Here is a 20,959-nt window from a genome sequence, read left to right on the forward strand (position 1 = left end):
TTATATACATAAGAGCATATATATATATATATATATATATATATATATATATATATATATATATATATATATATATATATATATCACACTGAGTAAATGTAAAGGACTTAAAATGTAGATTTTGAAATTGCAAAATGTTCATATGAAATGGCAAGGTGTGAACTCAGAATTGTACAGAACATTTTTTTGGAATTGGGTGATTTTTGCTTGGAATTGTGGGAGGTGTGAACTGGGAATTATAAGACGTTTGGAATAGTGAGGTGTAAACTCAGAAGTGTAAAACAAATTAACTTGGAATTGGAATATTTAAGTTTGTAATAGCAAGGTATAAACTCTGAATTGTAAAATATAAACTTGGAATTGTGAGGTGTAAACTTGGTATTACAAGACATTAACTTGGGGAATTGTGGGATATTAACTTGGAATAGTGAGGTGTAAACTCGGAATTGCAAGATTTAGCTTTGCAATTGCATGAAGTTAACTTGGAATAGTGGGATGGTAATTTGGAATTTTGGAATGTTAACTGGAACAGAGAGGCGTAAGCTCAACATTATAAGACGTTTGGAATTGCAAAATGTTCACCTGGAATTGTGGGATGTTAACTTGTAATAGCAAGGCATAAATTAGCAATTGTGAAATATAATGTCTCGAAGTTGCGAGACAACCTTGGAATTGTGGAAAATAAACTCTATAAACGAATAGTGAGGTGGAATTAACTTGCAATTGAAAGGTGTAGACTTGGAGTTGTGGGATATTAACTTGGAATAGTGAGGTGCAAACTCGGAGTTGCAAGATTTAGCTTTGGAATTGAAAGAAGTTAACTTGGAATTTTGGGATGTTAACTGGAATAGCGAGGTGTAAACTCAAAATTATAAGAGGTGTAAATTCGGAATGGGGAGGTGTAAACTAAGAATAGCAAGGTGTAAATTAGGAAGAGCGAGGTGTGAATTCGGAATGGAGGGGTGTAAATTCGGAATGGCGAGGTGTAAGCTTGGAATAGCGAGGTGTAAATTCTGAATAGTGAGGTGTAAACTAAGAATAGCAAGGAGTAAATTCGGAATGGAGGGGTGTAAATTCGGAATGGGGAGGTGTAAATTCGGAAGAGCGAGGTGTAAATTAGGAATGGAGAGGTGTAAATTCGGAAGAGCGAGGTGTAAATTAGGAATGGAGAGGTGTAAATTCGGAAGAGCGAGGTGTAAATTAGGAATGGAGAGGTGTAAATTCGGAATGGAGGGGTGTAAATTAGGAATAGCGAGGTTTAAACTCAGAATCGCAAAATATAGTTTTGGAATTGCAAGATGTTTACTTGTCAGGATGCCAACTCAAAGTTGTGAGATGTTAACTCAGAATTACTAGATGTTAACTTGGAATTGTGCTAGCTAAACAGAATGTCTCAACATTTACTAGTTGTGAAATATAAACCCTAAATCACAGGATTTTAACTGAATGCAGCTGTGACTGCTGAGAGTTTACAGTGTGTGCGTGGTGGCCCAGTTGAATCACATGAATCTGGCTGGATCTCAATATTGCTCAGCACTGAAGATACTGATGATGCACAGCTGTGGCCGTCAGGTGTTTTGGTGCTGTTTAATGTAGTTCACATCAGGTCACACCAGTCGCCTTTACTCAACACACAGCAGTGTCTGCAGCTCCTTCACTGTGGAAGTCGCCTATATATATATATGACAATTATGTGACATATTTTATTTTTTCATAAAAATAGCAATCTATAACTTCCCTACTCCCTCAATCCTGTAATAAAGGTATGGCTGCTTATCTAGAGTTTGTGTTCATGTGTCTGAGCCACAAGTGAACAAACTGAAAAGTGTGTAGTCTGCAATGCTAGTGTTACAAAAAAATAATAAATTAAATTATGGGTGGCTCAGAGGTTAGCACTGTGGCCTTACAGCAAGAAGGTCACTGCTTTGAGTACCGGCTGGGCCAGTTGGCATTTCTGTGTGGAGTTTGCATGTTCTCCCTGTGTTAGCGTGGGTTTCCCCTGGGTGCTCCGGGTTTCCCACACAGTCCAAACACATGCGCTATAGGGGAATTGAATTGGTCGCCACAGCGGAATGAACCGCCAACTTATCCACCATATGTTTTTCACAGCATATGCCCTTCCAGCTGCAACCCTGTACTGGGAAACAATGTTTGAACTCTGATTCTCTATTTAAAGTGCTTTTAATCCTTTGATAATATAGTCACACACTACTAAAACATTACAATAGGAGTAGAGATGACTTTATTTAAAATTATAATGGCAAAAGCACATAAATATTTATCAAACGGTACAGCACAAATAGCCATTATCATGAACTGAATGATGCCATCAACATACTTCATCAGGTTGCTGTACTCGTCAGCTGAACTCTCTGGTAGCCTGGAGAGAAGCGCCGTCTTTGGAAAATGCTGCACAGTTCCTGTCTGTGGATCATTCTGAAAGAAAGAACAGATTTGAGGAATGCGTTGATTGAATGTTGTGAAATAACGCTACATTGCATCAAACACAAGCCGAAGTCCATGACTGAGCCAATTACATACTGTATCTCCAGTAATTACAACATTAAACAGTTTATAGGTTTCCCTCACAGTCCAAACACATGCGCTATAGGTTAATTGGATAAGCTAAATTGGCCGTAGTGTACGAGTATGTCTCTGTGTACAGTATGAGTGTTTCCCAGGACTTCTTTTTAGGGTGCTTTCACACCTACACTTTTGTTTTGGAACGGGTCTCTATTACCCAGTTAGCGCGGTTCGTTTGGCATATGTGAACAGGGCAATCGCGCTCTGTTCCGCGCCAAAGTAATCGCTCCGAGATCGCTTGAATGAGGTGGTCTCGGCTCGATTGAAACGAACCCTGGAGCGGTTCGATTGCAGTGAGAAAGCGATCCGATCCGAGCGCGGTTATATCACAGTGTTTTATGGATATGTAATAGGCTTACGGCTATATGAAGAGAGAATTATGAGTAGGGCGGGAAGTTTCACGAGTCTCCGGATGCCTGCAAACGAGTGATGATCTCCCGGTAATCTTGTGCACCCTTCTCACCCCTCCCCACCGCGTCTCTCCTCAGACACGTCGAGCGCACCCTGTCAATCACCACCAAACCACCACCTCTCCTGACAGCTTAGCGGGACGCTGCAAAATAAACCCTGACACTCTGACCAATGTGAGGAGAGTTTACTCGCACGTGACTTGTTTTAGCTCTTTTGGTCCGATTAAAAAATTTGCAGTGTGAAAGCGAACCGCTCCAAGAGCAAAGAGCAACAATGTAACAATTGTAATCACTGTTTCGGAACAACTGAATCCATTCACAGGTGTGAAAGCACCCTTAGACTGGTGTGAAATTCAAACCTTCTCCTGAACATTTCTAAAATCAAGGAGATGGGTATTGATTTTAGAGAGAGAACACAAAGCAAAACTCTTCCCACAAAAATTGATGGGAGCAAATCCAGTTAGTAACAAATGATAAATATTTAGGTGCGATGTTGGACAATAAACTGAAGTGGGATGTATGGACTGACTGTCTAAGGCAGGGCAAGTTTATTTCTATAGCACATTTTATACACGGTGGCAATTCAAAGTGCTTTACATAAACAGGAATAAAAGAGACAAGTGTAAGAAAGTAAAAACAAATAATAAAAATGACAAATAGAACAGATAAAAATGTGTTAAAACAGGTTATAAAATAATGAAAAAGAAGAGAAAGACATTATAGTGTGATTTGTGGGACGCAGCACAGTGCTCATTCAGTAAAGGCACAGCTAAACTGATGTGTTTTCAGTCTTGATGTGAATGTGCCTAAAGTTGGAGCACATCTGATCATTTCTGGAGGCTGATTCCAGCAGCAGGGGGCGCTGTTTGTGACTGAAGGCTGATTCACCCTGCTTTAACTGAACTCTTGGAATTTCTAGTTTATCTGATCCTAAAGATCTGAGTGATCTGTTAGTTCAGTGGTCCCCAACCCCTGGGCCGCGGACCGGTACTGGTCCGTGGATCAATCAGTACCGGGCCGCACAAGAATGAATTAGCGGGGATTTTGTGTGAGACTGAGCCTGTGCCCTCACTCACCAAACTGGTGCACGATCATCAGTCTTCGCTGTTTAAGGAGTTTGAGCGCTACTTCCCAACCTCAAAGAATCCACAAACGGCCAAGGAATGGATACGAGACCCATTTGTCAACAAACCAGCTGAATCCAGCATGTCCTTGCAAGAATAAGACCAACTGCTGGAGATCGTAAATGACGGCGGTCCTAAAACAGTGTTCAAGACAACAACTCTGCCGGTGTTCTGGATTAAAGTCATGGCAGAATACCCAGAGATCGCTAACACAGCGCTGAAAACCCTGTTGCCATGTCGAGATGTACATGATATGAGTGTGTTCTGGCGCTTATGGGCTGTTTTACGGGCACACGCAAAGCTTGAAGGTAAACAAACAACGGCTTATCATAAGCATTTTATCGATAACTATTTACACGGCATTAAGATGAACATATAAACCTTATCTGCCTAATTTCTAGCAGCTAAATGTGTCTGGTAAAATATTCAAAGGCTTTTATTCTCATAAACCGCGCGGACGTGAATGCGTCTGACTGTTCTGATTGTCTAAAGTAGACGTCTCAAGTCAGCACGTTCTAGACGTGCACGCGCTCGTTCCGGCAATCTTCCTTCTGCGTTTACATAGCACAGCATTCCAGCATATTACCGGTAATGTTACAACTTCTCTTTCCGGAAAATAGCCAGAACGAATTTACCGGTATTTTTAAAAAGGTCCTGTTCACACATACAACCTTTCCGGTCTGTATGTGTGAAAGGGGCTTTTGTCTGCCATTACCCCCAGATGGGACCATCTCGTTGCAAAGAAACAAACTCAGGGCTCCCATTGATTTAGCATTACGGACAGTTTCTGATGTTATAATATGTTATATTGTTGGAGCAATGTGTTATCAAAGTTCCATATGAGTACACAATGGATTCACGTTTATTATTATTTCAGAGAATGTATTTCTTAAAGAAACTATTGCCTTTTATTGTTGACAACACATTGTTGATCACGTTTTCTAGTGCTTTTATTGAAGTATTGCAACATTTTGTGTGATCTGTTAGAATGAAAATGCTTCTGAGGACCAGAAGGTCACTAGGGAAGGTGGTAGAAACCGCCAGTAAGCTGTTGGGAATAAAACTAAAGAGTATTCATAGTATATACAAAGATAAGGTATTTAATAAGGCTATCATGACTGTCAATAGCCCCTTTCACACATACAGTATAGACCATTCCGGAAAATTAATGGCAATTATCCGGAAAGGTTGTATGTGTGAACAGGCCTTTTTTGAAAATACCGGTAAATTCGTTCTGGCTATTTTCTGGAAAGAGCAGTTGTAACATTACCGGTAATTTGCAGTAGCGCTGCGTGAACGCAGAAGGAAGATTGCCAGAACGAGCGCATGCACGTCTAGAACATGCTGACGTGAGACGTCTACTTTAACCAATCAGAACAGTCAGACGCATTCACGCCCGCGCGGTTTATGAGAATAAAAGCCTTTGAATATTTTTCTAGACACCTTTAGCTGCTGGATGTTAGTCAGATAACGTTTATATGTTCATCTTAATGCCAACTGTGTAAATAATTATCGATAAGATGATTATGATAAGCCGTTGTTTGTTTACCTTTAAGCTATGCTTCCAGTTGCTTGACGCGACACGTGTGCCCGTGAAGCAGCTGGTGAGCGCCAGCAGCACATACATATATCAAGTACATCTCGACATGCGTAAGTGTTCCTCCATATGTTGTTCACAATACTGATCATCCACAGAGTTTGTAATGTAGTCAAATATTTACAAATACAAGCGCAGCGGTTTACAGCTCATTTCTGGTTAATGTTGTCAGAATTTACCGGTATTTTGGAATGGATGTGTGAATGCTCTTTTCCAGAAAATTCCGTAACGTCCTCGCCTGTGTGAACAGCGCTTTTTTGAATATACCGGTAAAGTCGTTGCATAAATTTTGCGGATATTTACCGCTATCACTGTGTGAAAGGGGCTATTAATGATGAGAGGCATTCTTTATCATCCTTCAAATTGTTACCATCAGGTCATCGATATTGTGATCCCAGGTGTGTAAGAAAGGTCAAAATTATAATTTATACCTCAAGCAAAATGTTTAAATTCTTCCTCTCTTACATTTACATTTAGTCATTTAGCAGACGCTTTTATCCAAAGCGACTTACAAATGAGAACAAGGAAGCAATTTACACAACTAGAAGAGCAACATTGAATAAGTGCTGTAGGCAAGTTTCAGGTGTGTAAAGTATAAGAAGCAAAGTATTAGTACATTATTATTTTTTTTTTTGAGTACAGTTAGTGTGATATTCAGAGAGGCAATTGCAGATTAGGAAGTGAAATGGAGACTAAATAGTTGAGTTTTTAGTCGTTTCTTGAAAATAACGAGTGACTCTGCCGTTCTGATGCAGTTAGGGAGTTCATTCCACTAACTGGGCAGATTGAGCGTGAGCGTTTAGGAAAATGATTTCTTCCCTCTTTGGGATGGAACCACGAGGCGACGTTCATTCACAGAACGCAAGTTTCTGGAGGGCACATAGATCTGCAGAAGTGAGAGCAGATAAGAAGGAGCAAAGCCAGAAGTCACTTTGTAGGCAAACATCAGAGCTTTGAATTTGATGCAAGCAGAAACTGGCAGCCAGTGCAAACGGATGAGCAGCGGAGTGACATGTGCTCTTTTAGGTTCATTGAAGACCACTCGTGCTGCTGCTTTCTGAAGCAGCTGAAGAGGCTTGATAGAGTTAGCTGGAAGCCCCGCTAGTAGAGAGTTGCAGTAGTCCAGTCTAGAGAGAACAAGAGCTTGAACAAGGAGTTGAGCTGCATGTTCAGATAGGAAGGGTCTGATCTTTCTGATGTTATAGAGTGGGAATCTGCAGGATCGAGCAGTTCTAGAAATGTGCTCAGACAAGTTTAGTTGGTCATCAATCGTTACTCTAAGGCTTTTCACCGTTTTGGATGCAGTAATGGTTGCCCCATCCATCTGGATTGAGCAGTAGCAGTTGATGGCCAGTATACTGAAGATGTTCTCAGAGTAGGGATTCTATGGTACTTCAGATTTTTAAATGATTTATTTATATAAATTTATTTATATATTTATATAAACGGCAGATGTGAAATTGTCAGATGGCTCTGTGTGTGTGTGTGTGTGTGTGTGTGTGTGTGTGTACGCGCTACAAAAAAAATCTCTACGGGGGCAAAGAAAGTTAACTGACTTGAACCTGATAATAATAATAAATAGTGAACTGAACATGTTCTCTTACCGTGTCTGAGAGAGCTCTCGGTCGATATCCTGCAGAGATTTTCCTTTGGTCTCTGGTAGAACAAGATAGATGAACACTACGCCTGCTATTCCTACAACTCCATACATCAAGAATACTCCAGACAGGCCAATGACATCTGAGAAGAGTCAGAAAGATGATGAAAATAAATATTTCACGAATGCATCTCATATGACGGTTATCTTTGATGTAGTTTGCCTGTAGTGCACACCGATTATACTCAGGAAAGAAAAGGTGACTATGAGGTTTGCGCCCACATTGAAGCAGTTGATGAAGGAAAAGGCTCTTCCTCGGATGTCCTTCGGGAATATTTCACTCAGCACAACCCACGTCACTGTCAAACACACACATAAACGTACACATGTTAAAACATGCTGTTGTGAAACATCAAATATTATTAGATGAAGTTTTTAACCAGGACAAAAAGGGAAGAACGATTCGCCCTCCTGTGAAATCTTTTTCGAATATTTCCTAAGTGATGTTGAACAGATTCAGGAAATTTTCACAGTATTTCCTATACATAAATGCTCATAGTAACTGGATCAGTGTAGTTCAGTTTTTAGTGTTTAAGTTCAGTTCAGTTTAGCTCAGTTCAGTGTGGTTTGAAGTCATTATTGAGAGTCCAACACTGAAGAGCAAATTCATCGATGAGTAGCTTTTCAGATCCTGAACCATGCAAGCCAGTGGCGACAGCGGAGAGGGAAAAAAACTTCACCGATAGGAGAGTGAAGAAAAAAACCCTTGAGAGAACCAGACTCAGTTCGGCACGACCATTTTAATTTCTCCGCTGGCCAAAAGTCTTGTGCAGAGCTGCAGTCTCAGCAGTGGAGGCTGCAAATTGATGAAAGGTATATACAGTTGAAGCCAAAATTATTAGAAATTTTAAACATTTTATTAAAAATTTCCAAAGCAGGGCTCAACAATAAGGACTGCCCGATGGCCCAGGGCCAGCGTGAGAGATGCTCGGGACAGTAGACAGAATCGTTGCTGGCCCGATCGGGGCAGTGCTGCCTTGTCACTAAATTTAAATAGACGGCAACATGACCGTAACATCAAATTATAAGGCTAAAAGAAAACGTCTGTTTCTAACGTTGTGGAAACATTTAAATGAGTACAGCACAAAAAAAAAATTGAAGTGATGTTTTGCATAGTTTGTCGTCACTTTTAAGTCAGCCACCTTTTGTTTTGGAATAAATTACCTGCTCATTTTCCATACTGCTATGTTTTACTGCTAAATATTTTAACATTTTTCAAACATTTAAATTCTGCATTCACATACATTATTTCGTGACACATTATTTAATATATGTGGCTAATAAATAGCAATTATTTTTTTTTTAGCGGAGCCAGTGAAAATTTGGGCAGGGCAAGTGAAAATCTGAACCACTGGTCCAATTGGGCCAGTTGAAAAAATCTTTAGCATTGAACCCTGCAAAGTGCTGTTTAATGGAGATGCTGTTTTTTTTACCACACAATAGTTTTACCAACTAATTTATCTAATCTTTGCCATGATGACTACAAAATACATCACTAGTTCACAGTACAAATAAAGTCCACTTACTTGGTCCAAAGCTCACAGAGAAAGCGCTCACCACCGCCATCAAACAAGTGAAAATAATCCACTTATAAATGTCCTCCGACTGCGAAAAACTCCGTAAATGTTCATGAACATCAAGAGTTTGAGAGCTGAACCCCACGCCTTCTTCATGTTCAGCAGATAACGTCAGATTTGAATGCGGTCCTACTGAAGTGCATCGTTTCGTTGTGTCGATCACTGACTGTCTGCATAGAAATCCAGTGAGAATCAATCCTACAGCCAACATCGAGCATCCACCAATCAGAAGTGATCTCCGGCCGGCTCGATCTGAACACAACATCGCTAGTAGAGTCGCGATGACCTTAACAATCCCGAAACCCACAGACGCAAGGATTGCAGAAGCATTGCTTTGAAATCCGACAGAGAAAAGTATAGTTGAGGCGTAAAAGAGCACATTTGGTTGACCTGTGAACTGCTGACTCAGCACCAACCCAACACCAATCACCGTTCTCCTCCGCATGTTATCTTTGCTTTTAAAAAGGTCAGAAACACCATATTTCTCACTTTGCTGACGCTGATTTGATGTTTCCGTTTCCTCTGTTAATCTATCAGCTTGCCGACTATCATCATCATGTATTACGAAGACTTCAGCTTGCTTTGGTAGAAGCACAATGGATGCCAATTGGATGAGTGATGGAATAATAGCAAATCCAAACATGTACCTCCAGCCTGTTAATTGCACGTTATTAAAGAAATAGTTGACAGCATAAGCTATCAAGATGCCAACCGTGATCCCAACTTCGTAAAGAGTCACCATCAATCCTCTGCGTTCAGGAGTGACCATCTCCGAGACGAAGATACAGCAGCTCATTGATGAAACGGTCATCGCGAAGCCAATCACAGCCCTGCCGATGACCAGTGCGAAAAAGGATGTGCCTGTAGTTAAAATAACGGAGCCGGCCAGGATGAGGAGATTGCTGAGTAAGATTGATGTTCTTCTGCCATGGCGGTCGATCAACCAGCCGCCGATTATTGACGCAAAGAGGGATCCGATCAGAAGAGCGCTGACCACGGCCTCCTGCTGGACGCAGCCCAGAGAGAAGTGAGTTTGGAGCTGTGGAAGAGCACCGGATATTATTCCCAGCTCATAGCCGAACACCAGACCACCGAGAGTGGACACAGTGATGGTCAGGAGCAGGACAGAACAACCTGGAGCAGAGAGAACGATGCATAAATAACACTATAATGGACCATACATGAGGAAAACATTGACTTTTCTCTGCTTAGAATATATTTCCTCTACATTCATTCATTTTCCATTGGCTTAGTCCCTTTATTCATTAGGGGTCGCCACTGTGGAATGAACCGCCAACTTATCCAGCATATGTTTTACACAGTGGATGCCCATCCTGATTCGACCCAGTAGTGGGAAACATCCATACAGACTCATTTACACACACATATTCATATACTATGGACAATTTAGTTCATCAATTCCCCTATAGCGCATGTGTTTGGACCTGTAGAGGAAACCCACGCCAACAAGGGGAGACCATGCAAACTCCACACAGAAACGGCATCTGACCCAGCCGGGACTTGAACCAGTGATCTTCTTGCTGTGAGCTAAAACCACTGAACTCATTTTAAATTCAAATATTAAGAAATATATATAATTATATATGTAATATTAGTGATAAAAGGCGACAAATGATATAATTAAAACCTTTTATGAAACTACCACCATAATAAATGTGTTAAAAGTTGCAGATCTGATTGGAATTCAAATTTTTAAACTACAAAAGACATCAAAAAAACAACTAAAAAATATATATGAAATCTATATAAAACACTTTTTTAAAATTCAGCTAGTGTGCCAGGAAATTCCTCAGCTCTAAGGGCCTACTCACACTATGCCATCCGTACCGTGCCCAGGCCCGTTTCCCGGATCGTTTGAGAAGTGTGAGTGCGCTGAATCGGGCTCAAGCATGGTTCACTTGGCCGGCCCTGGCCCGGTTGGAAGAGGTGTGCCTGAGCGCGGTACACTTGGGCTTTGGCGCGGTACGCTTGTGTGAGAGTGCAAAACGCGCCAGAGCCCGAAAGCGAGATGTGACTTTTAAGGGACTGTTTGATATGGATTTATTAATCATTCTTACTGTTCAGTGAACGCAAACTGCCGTAGTTTATTAAAGACAAGAACTCCTCAAAGCACTCCAGCTACGCGCCTTCAGCAGACCTCCTCATTCCTGCAGCACGAGGGCTTTATGATTGTTTATGAGCGCCAAAAGTGGCGGATCTGTTCGGCGAAATATCTGACTGCGTGTCCCCGCATCCCTAAGGACTGTTTGGCGAAATATTTGACGGCATATCAAACGACTGAAACGATATAACTAGAGAAATCTCCACTGTGCTACTGAGCGAGAGCGTATGGCAAGCCGTTTTAGCATTTAAATCTTTGTTCTGACTATCCATAAATATATTTAGATATCTCTAATTATATTTTGACTAGTCATAATTATAATTCGACTAGTCAGAATGACAATTAGAGATATCTGCAAATACAATTGTACTAGTACGAAATCAGATTGGAGATATCTGCAAATATATTATGACTAGTCATATTCCTCCATTGACTTCCATTGAAAAATATTTGCAGATATCTCTAAATGAGTTTTGACTCGTCAAAAATCCAATTCAAGATATCTACAACTGTAATTCGACTATTAGTAAATTAATTAGAGATATCTTCAAATATATTTGTAAATATCTCTAAATATGATGAATTAAAGACATCTCCAAATGTATTATGACTAGTAAAAACTCAGAGATATCTCTAATTACAATTGTGACTAGTCAAAACTCATTTAGAGATATCTGCAAATATTTTTCAATGGAAGTCAATGGAGGAATATGACTAGTCATAATATATTTGCAGATATCTCCAATCTGATTTTGTACTAGTACAATTGTAATTGCAGATATCTCTAATTGTCATTTTGAGTAGTGGAATTATATTATGACTAGTCAAAATATAATTAGAGATATCTCTAAATATATTTATGGTGTCAGAACAAAGATTTAAATGCTAAAAAGGCTTGCCATAGAGAGCGCTTCTGAACAGCGCAGCAGCGATGACGTAAGCGTGCCGAGGCCCGATATGGTGTGAGCGCGGGCCGTCGGGGGAGACGGGAGGGGGGACAAGCGTGCTTTGGCCCGGTTCGAGGCAACTGTACCTAGTGTGAGTACGGCCTAAATAAATAAATAAATGCATTAAATAATAAATACATTAATTAAAATTGTACTTTAAAATGTACCATTAAAACAGTTAAAATATTGAATAAAAAATAATATTTTTATTTAATTAATATTTAAATGTAATTAAATATTTTTGAAATGATTAAATTACTAAAATATATTTAGAGATATTTGGGGAAAAAAAAGAATTTCAAAAGCTTTAAAATTATAAATAAAACAAAAAATTATGAAACTATTCTAAATAAAATATAATTTAGAAAAGAAATCTATATTATAAACATACTTTAAGAAAAATCAGCTTGTATCCAGGGAATTTCTTCCAAAAAGAAAAGGCAAAATTTTTTAAATTTGACAAAAACTAAAAAGTAACTTAATTCCTTTATGTTATCCTTACACTAATCGATTGTGTGCATAAATAAAGTATAACAGGTTAAAAAGTAGATAACTGATCAAAAATGTCATATTTGTTTGCTCTAGTCTAAAGATAACCTAATCAATTATATTACCAGCAAACAGGTAACATTCCTACGTAACGTTTCTTTGATTCCAACTTGATAAATTGTTTTTTAAAGAACCAAAACTAATGTTAGAATAACCAAATACTAACGTTCAATTTCCGTAAAGAACTATCATGACAAACCAAAAACTAGCCTTCCTGAAAGTTCATTAGATCTAATTAAATAAATGTATTAAATACTAAATAAAAACATTTAAAATGTTCTTTAAAAATGTAGTATAAAAAACAGTTCAAATATTAAAATAAATTATTTTTAAATTATTTTTTATTTCAATTAAATTAATATTTAAATGTATTGAAATATGAAACAATATTAAAATACTGTAATATTTAGAGATATTTAAAAAATAAAAATTTACTTATTAAATATGAACATAAAATAAACAGAAAATTCTGAATAATAAATAATTTTGAAAGCAATTCTATAAAAATATACTTCACATTTTAATATAATTTGAAATATAATGCATGTAAGTGTTACTTTAAATATGTACTAACATAAATATTAATGGAATTATTAAACAAAACTAGCCTTAAAGGGACAGTTCAACCAAAAATGTAAATTCTGTCCTCTTTTACTTGTTTCAAAACATTTATTTTGACAATTGTTTCTTCTGTTAAACACAAAAGAAGATATTTTGCAGAAAACTGAAAAAAAAAAACTGTAACCATTGACTTTCATAGTATTTGTTTTTCCTACTATGGAAGTCAATGGTTGCAGGTTTTCAGCTTCAAAATAACTACATTTATGTTCAACATAATAATAAAACTCGTTAACCATTTGAGAGAGTAAATAGTGAGTAACTTTTTGTTTTGGAGTGAACTATCCCTTTAAAAACAACGTCCAGAGAACCAAAAACTAACTTTCCCATAACGTTCTGGAAACCAAAAGTCGTTAGCGAAGTTACACCGCTTTACTTTTTGTTAAATAACACTAGAGAACACAAAACAAAAGTCCAACTTACCCATTTTGATGAGAATTTAAAGATGCTGCTTCATCAAATACGAAACAAGTCTGCCTCGTCGGCGAACATCATCTATTATTATCATAACAAACACACAGAGAGTGAATGAAACCGAACTGAAGCTCAGTCTGGTCTGTAATCAGTGTCGGGCTGTCGCCATGACGACTGTGATTCAATCAGATGAGGAGCTCTTGAAAGCGCTTCTCATTAGCTAAAAATATCCCCGAGTTCGTGTTTATGTGTTTTTACCTCCAGTGCTGACCCTGGAGATCTTGTTTGTAGAGTTTATAGAGTCCATTTGTAGCTGGACAGTTATCTCAAGTCTGTTAAGGAGCGAGGATAAAAACAAAAGACGAAAGGCGGAGGTAGAACTAAAAGTAGCTCAACCGCTAACTCACATTTCAGCACATCAGCAGATGTTTCATCCCGATATCAAACTGGACATCGCTGAAGATAAAACATAGTCAGAGTTTATAATAGAAAAGCTTCTGTATCCGGGGTTTACATCAGTCTTTTGTTGTTGGAAAGTTCGCTGGAAGTTTCTCCTGTTCATCTGAGGAAGTGCAACTGCAGCAGCGACGTGGCAGGAGCTGTGAACTCTACAGTATGAGCTCTACTGGGACAAAGACCTACTGCACTTATCACATCTGCCATAACGCGTCATTATTATATTATATTATATTATATTATATTATATTATATTATATCATATTATATTATATTATATTATATTATACAATATAATATAATACATTGAAGTTCTGTACTTAACATGACTGGCATAATGCGTCAATATAATATTATATAATATAATACTACTTAATATAATATAGTATAATATAATAAAATGTAATGTAATATAAAACCGTATAAAGCAATAAAATAATATAAGAGACATTAGTAAATAGTTCTCATATATTTAATTCTGCCAATACTTTTTGCTTTAGTCTAAAACACTTATTTTTAATTATTTTATATTATTTTCTGAAATATTATGCAGATGTATTTAAAGAAGATCCTCGATTTTAGTTGCTTTTCTTACGGTGATTTGTTTAGGTGTCACTGCAATTTTATGCATTTGTTTATTTTTTTAAAATTTTATTATTATTTTATAATATTTAGTATGATTATTTTATTATTATTAATACTATAATTCTATTCTTTCCCTTTCTGTCTAATGGTATTATTTGTATGTGATTTATATTTTTTCTTATGACTATGAATATTTGTGAGTTTTTTATGATCTGTCTGTGATCCCTTGGACTTAGTTCTGATGTTCTTGTATTGTCAGTTCAAGCAATAATAATAATAATAATATTCATAAGTATGTATGTTCTGTTTATTATTATATTATTATCATTATATTGTCCTATTAATGTTATGTAATGTCACATAATATATATAATATAATAACCAAAAATAAAGTAAAACTAAATAAAGAAATGATCATTTTCACAGTACAAACATAAGATGATATAATATAATACAATAAAATATAACTAAATAAAGATGTTCTGATCATTTTCACAGTTGTTATAATGTATCATAATATAATGTAATATAATAAAAAATAAGAACAGTCAGCATAATGCATTGTTTCTGTAATATGTTTAGTTTTATATTTTCAATAAGATCTTCTTTACTATAGACATTCTTGTTACTAACAAAAATAAGATGATATAATAATATAATATAATATATAATATAATATAAGGAAGTTTTGTTACTTATCCGAGGTGGCATACTGTGTCGTTATATTAGAATAGAATAGAACAGAACAGAATAGAAAGATGTCTGTTTGTTATCACAGCTGACATAATGCTTTACAATATAATAATACAATATACAATTATTTATTTAATAACCGATTAATTGTATTTTTATTAATGTCTAAATTCAACCCTCACAGTAATGTATATGAATTATTGGTGTACACAGTCTCAGTGTCAAAAATTATGCCACATTATGCCTGAGAGCATCCGCAGCTGTATCCCATCCAGACTCACCCCCAGATGTCGCTGTGCGCTCGTGTATCTCATAACAGTAGTAGTAGAAGAAGAGCGCGGCACATGGCAGTCTGTCAGAGGGTTTATTTTGGATCATGGCTCAAACAGACTCAGCAAAAGCGGCTGTCCCGTCCTATTTAAAAGAGGCGCAGATGATTAAACAGGGCGCTGAGGCTCGGGTCTATCGAAGCACGTTTTTGGGGCGCTCTGTGATTATTAAGGAGAGATTTCCCAAGTTATACCGCCATCCGGAAGTGGATGAGAAACTGACGCGCCGCAGAACAACACAGGAGGTGCGCTCCATACTGCGCTGCAGGAGAGCCGGTCAGTGCTGCTCTAAGCACAAACTCTTAATAGTGAAATCATATTAGCAGCCAATGACTAGCAAAGTACTAAATTGTTCACATTGTTAAAAGGAGCTAATGTTGTTTTGAAGTCATTCAGGGTAAGGGGGAGTTACTTTTGGAAGTAATGCATTACAGTATTGAGTTGCTCTCCTGAAAAGTAACTAATTGCGTTACTTATTTGCTATTTCCGGTAAGTAATGTGTTACGTTACTTTTGAGTTTTCTGACCTAGGGTGCGTTTCCCAAACAACGACATAACTCGCGGCTGAACTATCATAGTAAGATGCATCATTTGGGAAAAGAAAGATGTAGTGACGAGAGTTTCCCAAAACCTGTAGTTTCTCTGTCGCAGATCCATCGCTTAAACCACGTTATTTATAATAGAGGTAAAGTTGGTTTTATATTTGGATATTCAGACGTTCTCTTTAATAATATAATGTCAGAAAGGTATTATTTGCAAATTCTAATTAGGGAAATCATATTAGCAGCAAATGACTGTCAAAGTACAGCATTGTTCACAGTAAATTAAATAGTGTTAATGCTGTTGCAGGGGCGGACTGGGACAAAAATTCAGCCCTGGCATTGTAGCCACATTACCACATCGACACAACCCACCCACGGACACAGACATTTACTATATATTTTGGTGTACAGATGGTGAAATAATATGACATTCTTGCTGGATTTGGATTACGTCCGGGTAACCTCGGATTGGGTCGGCCCATCTTGAAATCAGGCGGCCGTCACCAATTGGGCCAAATGCTTAACATTTATAATTATTATTATTATTATTTTTATTATCATCATTATAATATCACATCTAGCAAGACATAAAAGCTGCCTGCATGTAAGAACAATACATATTAAAAAAAAAAAAAAAAAACTGACCGGCCCACATTTAAAAATTAGTCCGGCCCTTCTGGCATTTGCCAGAATTGCCAGATGGCCAGTCCGCCCCTGTGCTGTTTAGTCATACTTGCATGCTAATTCCGATCGAATATTTAACGTTACATAGTAAACAATATAGGGACTGCTAAATGAACGAATGTGCGAATATAACACCAACTTTACCTCTTTAAAGGTTTTGGGGAGAGTTATTACAACCTAACAGTAGGGCTGGGTGATATGTGCAAAATATCATATCCCAGTATTTCTAGGAGGAACGACGGTATACGATATATCCGGTATTTTCCCATAAATGGTCACTTGAGAGTAAAAGCCTTTATTAAAACTTTATTAAACATTCTTTGAGCAAAATATAATTCAAACACAGGGGTTTCCCTCCCTGTTTACAAATAAACAGCTGCACAAAAAAGAACAGCTGCACAAAATCTCTGATAAATAAAAGGCAGTTCAGGGATTTCTCCTGCTTAAAACGACAAGTTGCACAACATTTCAAATTGTAAACAAAATCTTTAATAAATAAAAACAGTACAGGGTTTTTTTCCTGCTTAACACTATTCACAGCACTACTGTGCTGCTGTGCAAATAATAAAGTAAACAGAATTATAGAAAACAGCTATTGTCAGAGCAAAATAGGACACACTTAAATAGTGACACAACAAAAAGTATTGTAGGATAGAAATGAAACACAATGAATGTTAATATGAAACTGTATTTTATGTCACAGTTACAGTGTTGTTATAAGTATTCCTGTATAGCACAGTTGAGTGATTTAAACAACAACTAAATCAGCTGTATGTGTTTTTAGTTACACATTTACATGTATGTATGTATTGTGCACAGTTATTAAACAGTGCACATATCCAAGATATCTAAAGAGAAGTCTTTCACGTCATGTAAAAAATCCTACACTTTTTCTTTTGTTTTGACTAAACTCGTTTTACTAAATATTATAAATAAGGAGATGAAAACGAATAGACTATAGATATGAGAAGTAACAAAATAGTTTCAGAGTACTGTGATGTTAAGCATATAAATAAGCATGTAAACCGTCATTATAACAGAGCAGAACGCGGAGCTAAATGTGTTAAAGTGGAAATGTACAGAAGAGACCGTCGTGTAATAAATCCTGAACTGATAATCAGTGAATATGAGGTGGTTTCACTTTCGAAATGCCCTATAAATTCCTCCCATTTTGGCGCTTTTAGTTCTTTTGAACACATTCAGGTGCTGCATGTCAATTTGACAGGGCGTCTATGTTCGTTCTTGCTGTCAATTGTGGAAGAAATGATCAATAAAAGGTTTCTGATAAACCGCTGTGATGTGCATGCACCTGCCAACACTCCCGTTTTTCCTGGGAATCTCCCATATTTCATACCCATCTTCTGGCCATCTCCCGATTGTTCTCTCTTCTGGAAAACTCCCAGAATTCCACCCCACAAACCCAATGTGCCACCATCTTCATACCTGCTCCAAATCCCCCCATTTTGAACAAATCTTTTATTTGACTCATGGAGTGAATCATTCATTTGCTACCTTGGAGTGATCTGTTTCGTGCAGAATGCGCACGTGTGGCCTCGAACCATATCGATATAAATGATATTGTATAATCTTGCTTCGCGTTAGGGAATCATATCGATATATCCCCAGAACCTGATATATCGCCCAGCCCTACCTAAGACTCCTCCTCCTCCTCACCATTTCTGTTTGTTGTCAAAACTGACAGCTAGAGGGGTGTGGTTAAGTGTGTTAGCCACGCCCAATACTTCAGACAGACCTAGGCTGCGTCCGAAACCGCATACTTCCATACTATATAGTGCGCCAAAATCAGTATGCGAGCCGAGTAGTATGTCCCAATTCATAGAATTCGAAAATTAGTATGCGAGAAGTACCTGGATGACTTACTACTTCCGGCGAGATTCCGGAGTGCGCATCCCATGCATGCTGCGCTATCCCATGATGCCCCGCGAGAGAATTCATGAATGGAAGTAAAGCGACGCAACTGACGCAGGTAGGTCACGTGACCATGACAAAATGGCGGATGTAGTACGTCCGAATTCCATTCATACTTTTCACATTCATACTGTATAGAACGTACTTTTCTAACGGCCGAGTAGTACGTTTAAATTCATATGCAATACCTACTGAGTAGTAGGCGGTTTCGGACGCAGCCCTAATCTGAGAATTAAACTGAAAACAAACAGTAAGTGCATATTCAGATTTCGATGAAAGAATTCAAGAGCAAACTATTTGTATTTGTTCTTAATGGCATGCACAGATGAATTGTTCACCACAATACAATAAGTAACGATGTCTGTTTTGTCCTCCTCAGGCATCAGCGCACCGGTTGTGTATTTTGTGGACTACGCCACACACTGCATCTTCCTGCAGGACGTGGTGAACTCTGTGTCAGTGCGAGACCACATCAGATCGCAGCCGGACGGTCTGCAGACTCTGGCGGAGCGCATCGGTGAAGTTCTGGCTCAGATGCACGATGAAGACGTCATTCACGGAGATCTGACCACCTCCAACATGCTGCTGACCAGCGGAGGACAACAGCAAGACTTCAACCTGGTGCTCATCGACTTCGGCTTGAGCTACATCTCCGCTCTTCCTGAGGATAAAGGAGTGGATCTGTACGTCTTGGAGAAAGCTTTTCTTAGCACTCATCCAAAAACTGAGGCCTTGTTCGAGAGGCTTCTGAAGAGCTACAGCAGTGCCTCAAAAAAGTCCTCCGCGGTCATTAAGAAACTGGACGAAGTTCGGCTGAGAGGACGCAAGAGGTCAATGGTGGGATAGCAGTAAAGTGGTTTCAATCATTCAGGCTTAAAGGATTAGTTCATTTCCTGAATAAAAATTTCCACCATCGAAGACTCTGTTTCCCAACCCTGTTCCCGAAGGCACAGCAACAGTACATTTTTGATCTCAACCTAATCAAACACACCTGAATCAACTCATCAGAAGATTAGAAAAGACCCCAAAAACCTGGAGTTAATGGGTCAGATAAGGGAGACATGGAAAATATGTACTGTTGGTGTGCCTCCAGGAACAGGGTTGGGAAACACTGATCTAAGATAACTGGTCAAACTAAAATTAAAAAGTACTCACTATTTTTACTCAAAAAAATAAGTTTGCTGTTTGTTCAAACTACTTATTTCGCTGAAACTACACAATTCTCAAGTGATTTTTTGGGACAACTTCATTTGCGTCCTGAATAAAAATGTTCATCGTCATCTAAGACAGTGTTTCCCAACCCTGTTCCTGGAGACACACCAACAGTACATATTTTGGATGTCTCCCTTATCTGAAACATTAACTTCAGAAGGTTTTATGCAAGTACGAGTAAATAGTGCTGAATGTAGATTTTTGAGTGAGCAATAGGTTTAATTTCTTTTCAGCTAAAAAAAATAATGAAATTAACATCTTTGATGCCTGGAGTAACGAACTTAAAACATATTTTGGATGTGAACTAATCCCTGCAGTTTGATGTTGGACATTTATAAAGGTGTATTTCTTTATTGTAATGAATTTCGATTTCTAACATGTTGGTTAAACAGTGTTTTTGTGCTCATTTTAGTGTTTCTTCTGAATGGAAGTCGAGTTAAACTAAATGTAGTTTAAAATAAACTGTTGAACCCTATTAACATGCATGAGATGTATTTCTCGCTGCATATGCAACCAATAAAGAACTGGCTTCAGAATATTGCTGGAATGTGCGTTTAATCAGTAATAAATAAAACATGCACTCACTGGCCACTTTATTAGGTACACCTTACTAGTACCAGGTTGGACCCACTTTTGTCTTCAGATCTGCCTTAATCCTTCATGGCAGAGATTCAACAAGCTACTGGAAATATTCCTCAGAGATTTTGCTCCATGTTGACATGATAGCATCACGCAGTTGCTGCAGATTTGTCAGCTGCACATCCATGATGTGAATCTCGTTTCACCACATCCCAAAGCTGCTCTATTGGATTGAGAACAGGTGACTGTGGAGGCCATTTGAGTACAATGAACTCTTCAAGAAACCAGTCTGAGATGATTGACGCTTTATGACATGCGTTATCCTGCTGGAAGTAGCCATCAGAAGATGAGTA

At 38.0% G+C, this 20,959-nt stretch overlaps 2 protein-coding genes and 1 long non-coding RNA gene across 4 annotated transcripts; 2 read left to right on the forward strand and 1 right to left on the reverse strand.

Moving 5' to 3' along the window:
- Window positions 1–87: 87 nt before the first annotated feature.
- On the forward strand, window positions 88–1,774 carry LOC141376504 (uncharacterized). The gene is made up of 2 exons (XR_012386923.1): window positions 88–1,088; window positions 1,173–1,774. It is a non-coding gene; the product is annotated as an uncharacterized lncRNA (long non-coding RNA).
- A 445-nt stretch (window positions 1,775–2,219) lies between these two features.
- slc2a10 (solute carrier family 2 member 10) lies at window positions 2,220–14,181 on the reverse strand. 2 transcript variants are annotated; one of them, XM_005172779.6, is made up of 6 exons: window positions 13,857–14,181; window positions 13,608–13,679; window positions 8,898–10,082; window positions 7,548–7,670; window positions 7,319–7,454; window positions 2,220–2,436 (listed from the first exon to the last, which is right to left on the reverse strand). In XM_005172779.6, exons 2-6 carry the CDS (start codon window positions 13,609–13,611, stop codon window positions 2,343–2,345), a joined length of 1,542 nt encoding a protein of 513 aa, XP_005172836.2. In that variant the 5' UTR covers window positions 13,612–13,679; window positions 13,857–14,181; the 3' UTR covers window positions 2,220–2,342.
- Window positions 14,182–15,651: 1,470 nt separating this feature from the next.
- On the forward strand, window positions 15,652–20,563 carry tp53rk (TP53 regulating kinase). Its single transcript, NM_001020550.2, is given in 2 exon segments — window positions 15,652–15,937; window positions 19,195–20,563. Coding segments are annotated over 2 exon segments (696 nt in total). The 5' UTR covers window positions 15,652–15,708; the 3' UTR covers window positions 19,662–20,563.
- Window positions 20,564–20,959: the final 396 nt, after the last annotated feature.

Source organism: Danio rerio, chromosome 11 (genome assembly GCF_049306965.1).
Source record: "Danio rerio strain Tuebingen ecotype United States chromosome 11, GRCz12tu, whole genome shotgun sequence".
Taxonomy (NCBI): Eukaryota; Metazoa; Chordata; class Actinopteri; order Cypriniformes; family Danionidae; genus Danio; species Danio rerio.

Coding starts and splice junctions, on each gene's coding strand:
- slc2a10 (XM_005172779.6), bottom strand. Junction 7,671..8,897: donor CTCTGTGAGCTTTGGACCAA/GTAAGTGGACTT, acceptor TGTGTTTGACAG/TGACGTGGGTTGTGCTGAGT. Junction 7,455..7,547: donor TTCTTTCCTGAGTATAATCG/GTGTGCACTACA, acceptor GACTCTTCTCAG/ATGTCATTGGCCTGTCTGGA.